General features: G+C 44.7%; 1 protein-coding gene across 1 annotated transcript; it reads left to right on the forward strand.

Annotated features, from left to right (window-relative positions):
• Positions 1-74: 74 nt before the first annotated feature.
• NRAS (NRAS proto-oncogene, GTPase) lies at positions 75-4,974 on the forward strand. Its single transcript, XM_040535548.1, has 5 exons — positions 75-278; positions 1,285-1,463; positions 1,929-2,088; positions 3,628-3,751; positions 4,410-4,974. Exons 1-4 carry the CDS (start codon positions 168-170, stop codon positions 3,745-3,747), a joined length of 570 nt encoding a protein of 189 aa, XP_040391482.1. The 5' UTR covers positions 75-167; the 3' UTR covers positions 3,748-3,751; positions 4,410-4,974.
• Positions 4,975-5,737: the final 763 nt, after the last annotated feature.

The raw sequence follows: 5,737 nt of genomic DNA on the forward strand, positions 1-5,737 counted from the left end.
CTCTTCCGGCGCCGGCTGCTGACGGCGGCGGCGGGGCCGGAAGGCGGAAGCCTCGCGGGAGGGTGCTCCGCGGCCGCCCTGGGGCCTGGGGCGGCGGGCGGCGGGCGGGCGGGGCGGGGCGGGCTGCGCTGCGCTGCGTCGCTCCCCGCGCGGCCGCCGGGAGGGCGATGACCGAGTACAAGCTGGTGGTGGTGGGAGCCGGCGGCGTCGGCAAGAGCGCGCTGACCATCCAGCTCATCCAGAACCACTTCGTGGACGAGTACGACCCCACCATCGAGGTGAGGCGGGGGCCGAAGTGCGGGGAGCCGCGCGGGTGCTGGGGAGGGGAGCGGGGGGGGTCTGGGGGCGGCTGCGTGGGGGATGCAGCCGCTAGGGAGGGGCGGCGGGGGGAAGGTTTGGGGGCAAATGGAAGGTGCTTGGCTGGAGAAAATGCAATTAAGCAAGCCGGTGAGAACCGCGATTCCAAACCAAAAAACAAAAGTGAGAGGGAAGCTAGGGGTGGGTCACGTACTGCCAATTTGTGTGAGACTTCTTTGTATCGGAGAGCGGGTGGAAGTCCAGTTCTTCCTTCTTTCTCCCCCCCCCCCCCTTCAAACCTTCGCTGTAGCTCTTGGTGTATGTATGCTTTAAATGTATCCACTTAAACAAGACCGGCGATTTTTGTGACATAGTATCTGAATCCCATTCAAGAATGATATTAAAAAAAGCGAACCTTTGAGAGTTTTGAACAGGTGGTATGAAATCTGCATCCGTTTGTCCTTGGTCAAACAATGTACGTACGTAAGGAATAAGGAGCCTAGACGCTGCTGTGGACGTTTTGCTTAAAAAGCCAAATGTGAGATCAAAATGTGAGATCAGTGTGCACGTGGTAAGGAATCCTGGAATAGCCCTTTGTCTCTTCTATTTATTGCTTTCTAAAGCAGAACGTAGGCAGCCAACAATGGCAACGAAAAAGTCACCACTGACCTACATGGGTCGTACATGCTGACCGCAATGTTGTATCGAGAGTATTATCGCTCTTTTCTTCTATGCTCAAAAGAAGGAATTTCTTAGGGAGAATATGACCTTTCTTTTTTGTTAGAAAGGTGGGAAGATTAAGGTAATGTGCTGTGCGTCATATATACTGGTGTTTTTCCACTCTGTGTGTGCGTATAAATAAAAAACCTCTTCTGAATTATATGCATATTATTTTTTTAATTTATTTTTGCTTCTAATGCTGTCTGGTATGGAAAGTGGTAGTGCTATGTGTTTTCATAATCTATAATTTGCTTGTGTTTTCTGCAGGACTCATACAGAAAGCAGGTTGTTATTGATGGAGAGACATGCTTGTTAGATATTCTGGACACTGCAGGACAGGAAGAATATAGTGCTATGCGTGATCAGTACATGAGAACTGGGGAAGGATTCCTCTGCGTGTTTGCCATTAACAACAGTAAATCATTTGCTGATATTAACCTTTACAGGTATGATCTGGGTCTTTGCCACAAGGAGAAAAGACTGGAAAAGGCTTCGAGTATTTTTGTCATTAGACCCAGTGAAGACTAAACAATAGAAAAATACTAATTCTGCCTTCTTTCAGAAAGTTTATTTTAAGCTTATCTGCATTCTGTGTCTATATATTATTAGTCAACGAGTGGGGCAGCTATCTCGGTTGTGTTAATCAGCTGACATTCAGAACATACAAAATGTTCTGGGTAAGAAGAAACGGGTAAGAAGGCAAAAGCACATTAGAGCAGAGTTATACAAGGACTAGAGGATGGATTATAGGAAGTTGTTAGAAGTACTGCTGTAGGTTAGAACCCCTGACATCCTATCTATCCTATCCTTCAGTATATATTGTTGTAGCACAACATTATTTGGATACTGAACTATAACACCATTTATGTGTAGAAAATAGTTCATAATTTTATTTTATTTTATTTTCTAAGAGAGCAAATCAAGAGAGTGAAAGATTCAGATGATGTGCCAATGGTTCTGGTTGGGAATAAGTGTGATTTGCCCACAAGAACAGTAGACACAAAACAGGCCCAAGAATTAGCAAAAAGCTATGGAATCCCCTTTATAGAGACATCTGCTAAAACAAGACAGGTAAGATGCTTCCATTCTTGGTCAGACTTCTACTTGTACACTAACTGAAGAATGGTCTAACTCTTTCACTTGTACTTTTCTCTTATCTACGGAAGTATGTACCTTAAAATCAATTTGATTCTGGGTAGGCTGGACCGATGGGCTGAGGCCAACTGTATGAGGTTCAACAAGGCCAAGTGCCGGGTCCTGCACCTGGGGCACAACAACCCCAAGCAGAGCTACAGGCTGGGAGATGAGTGGCTGGAAAGCTGCCTGGCAGAGAAGGACCTGGGAGTACTGGTTGATAGTCGGCTGAATGAGCCAGCAGTGTGCTAGGGTGGCCAAGAAGGCCAACAGCATCCTGGCTTGCATAAGAAACAGTGTGGCCAGCAGGGCTAGGGAAGTGATTGTCCCCCTGTACTCGGCTCTGGTGAGGCCGCACCTCGAGTACTGTGTTCAGTTTTGGGCCCCTCGCTACAAGAAGGACATCGAGGTGCTCGAGCGAGTCCAGAGAAGGGCGATGAGGTTGGTGAGGGGTCTGGAGAACAAGGCTTACGAGGAGTGGCTGAGGGAGCTGGGGTTGTTCAGCCTGGAGAAGAGGAGGCTCAGGGGCGACCTTATCGCTCTCTACAGGTACCTTAAAGGAGGCTGTAGCAAGGTGGGGGTTGGTCTGTTCTCCCACGTGCCTGGTGACAGGAGGAGGGGGAATGGGCTAAAGTTGCGCCAGGGGAGGTTTAGGTTGGATATTAGGAAGAACTTCTTTACTGAAAGGGTTGTTAGGCATTGGGATGGGCTGCCCAGGGAAGTGGTGGAGTCACCATCCCTGGAGGTCTTCAAAAGATGTTCAGATGTACAGCTTAGTGATACGGTTTAGTGGAGGACTTGTTAGTGTTAGGTCAGAAGTTGGACTCGGTGATCTTGGAGGTGTCTTCCAACCTAAGTGATTCTGTGATTCCCTGTAATTTGCAAATTTCAGTTTTTGGTTTCATTACTGACTCTTACTTTGAAAGAGTTCTGTTTTTATCTCAGCGGGTGATGTTAATGAGAAGAGAGCTCATCTGCTCTAGCTGAGAAGCGCTTAGATTGTTCAGGTAGTCATCCCAGGGCTGTCTGGTTTTCTCATCTTAATGAAGGCCGATTATAAGGTTATTTTACAGAAAGAATCTCCCAGGTTGGTTTAATGCATTTCTTCAGAGTTGCATTGAATCTGCAGCTCTGCCTCCACTAAATAGTAGCCAGAAATTCTAAGAATTTTAAAATGGGGGTGATTAGGCAAGAAGTAGCTTGTTGCATGCATGGGACCTCTCTATGGTTACAATTTGCCTTGTTTCTTTTAATGGCTGTTACTTTGGATGTTTGCCTCAGAGGAAGAGTTAAGAATGCAACTGAAGCGTTTTAGGTAACTGGTTCCCTCCTCTAATGAACTGTGGGATAAGCTGGCAACTACTATTCCTGTAGAAGTATGTGCTTCAAATATGTCAAGGCATCCTGTGGTGGAAAGAACAGTGATCTCAAAAGATTCAAGAAAAAAATACTTTACCTGGATCATTTGCATTTCAGGGTGTTGAAGACGCTTTTTACACGCTGGTGAGAGAGATCCGGCAGTACCGGATGAAAAAGCTCAACAGCAGTGAAGATGGGAATCAAGGCTGCATGGGATTGTCCTGCATTGTGATGTGATAAGGTGAGCTGTACTTTAAGTTCTTCTTAAGGCTTCTTGTCTGTATGTCTTTCAGTTGTTGATAAGCAACAGCTTAGAAATAATAGCTGCTATAGTGTTTTTTTTTTTCCTATTATACAGCCCATTGATACCCAGAGATTTTGATCCTACAGTTAATTACTTCTTTTTTTTTTTTTTTGGTCAATAGATAGCAAAACTTAAGGAAAATTCTCTTCATAGCAACCTTTTGGCTGCAGCCTGTAGATTTCCACTGAAATGATAATTGTGTGATTTTTCTATATCACACTTGTCAGTCTCCTTCCTTTGGGAAACATTCATTGTTTTTCTATGACTATTTGGAGAATGTATAATTTCTGTCTTGTGCACAAGTAACACCTGAACTAGAAAGGGGAACATGTGCAATTCTGTAGTCACCGTTTGCTGCTGATTGATTGATTTCTGCAGAATTTATCTTGAGCTATGTTCCTCTGCAATGTGTAATGCAAGTAATGAGACATAGGAGTGCCCCAGCTGAGTGAGATTCTTTACAATGGCTGCCTAAAAGATGTTGCTCATCACTGTAAAAACAGGTAGACCAGTCCAGGACTTGTACTGCATTGTTGCACTGCGCATCTACCACAAATTTGTAAAGTGGCTAATTAGAGATGCCTTTCTGTTTCAGATGCCAGGAGTACATGGTTCAGATGTAGCTGCTGGACGAGTCTCGATGCTACTGTATTGCGTCTCATGCTGATGCCCTGCAGTATTTTGGTGCCAGCGACCAGAATCTTGGTACCAGTTAATTAGCACAGGGTCCTTTTCTGTGCTCCATCTGAAGAAAACATCTCTGGTGTCTACCTCCTTGCTCAGCTAACAGAGCAGTCACATCTCTTCGTGTACTGGGATTCTTTTCTCACTGTGTTGCCTGGGCTTGTTCAAGAAGAAAACCAGTCACAAGAAAAGTGAATTACAGAGACTAAATGCTGTGAAAAAGATCTCACTTTACCTCTAGAGTAAAAGCTAGAAGTAGTGTTTGTTCCCTTTGTATCGGATACAGATTTGCAGTGTTGTCAGAGGAGTGGCAGAAATGGTTTTGCCACCTTTAAAGCTCCTGTCACTTACCAGATTGGTATCTGCTGTCTGTGCACCCACACAGCATATTTGCAAAATCTGCATTGTACCAGGAGTACCACTTAACTGGTCAACTGATCTTTTATTTTCCTGTAATAAAAAGGAGATACCTTTGCTAATTTAAGTGCCTGTTTGCTGAGAAGATTTGGAGTTGTAACCTGTTCCCTTGGGCTGAGGAAAGTCACAAGGACTGGAATATCTTGGGAGCTTGTTGTCTTAAGTAGGCAAGTCTTGTGTGGAGGATCTGTTTGCATGGTAGATTACTAAAACAGGAATTTGTAGGCTGAAAGATTCAGCAGGTGCTTGTAAAACTCTTGAACTAGGGAGGGGAACATACTGCATCCATTTTTGATCCGTCAAAATGGATCCATCCACCTCTTTTTAGGTGGAACTGTGCGTATTCTATATTGGTTTTCTAGAGCGTTTGGATCTTCCTTTTCCAGGTTGGACCAAATTAGTCAGCTGTTCACTTTAACATTAACTGCCAATATTTACGGACAGATAGTTTATCTAATAACTGGAGGTTAGTTTGGGCAGTTGTTACTCAGCTCTGTCTGTAACTTGCAAATTATTTTATTCTGAATTATTTTCTTATTCTGAATTATTTTCTTACCACTGGACCATAAATGTAGTCTCTTCAAAATGGCTCTGTAAAATGTAGGTGGAGAGCCTCCTTGTCGTGGAAGGAGTCTGGGATTTGAAGTTGACTGTAATTGGTGCAGTGGTTGTCAGGGATGCCCAGGCTGAGGGGAGAAAGCAATGAGCTATAACAGGAAAGCTGAGCTAACTTCTGATTGCAGCATCCTTGCAAAATGAGGAAGGGATTCAGTGGTGTCTACGCAGAAGGTGTGAGATATACTGATGGGAATTCTGGGTTTG

The sequence above is a fragment of the Cygnus olor genome, chromosome 24 (assembly GCF_009769625.2).
Source record: "Cygnus olor isolate bCygOlo1 chromosome 24, bCygOlo1.pri.v2, whole genome shotgun sequence".
Taxonomy (NCBI): Eukaryota; Metazoa; Chordata; class Aves; order Anseriformes; family Anatidae; genus Cygnus; species Cygnus olor.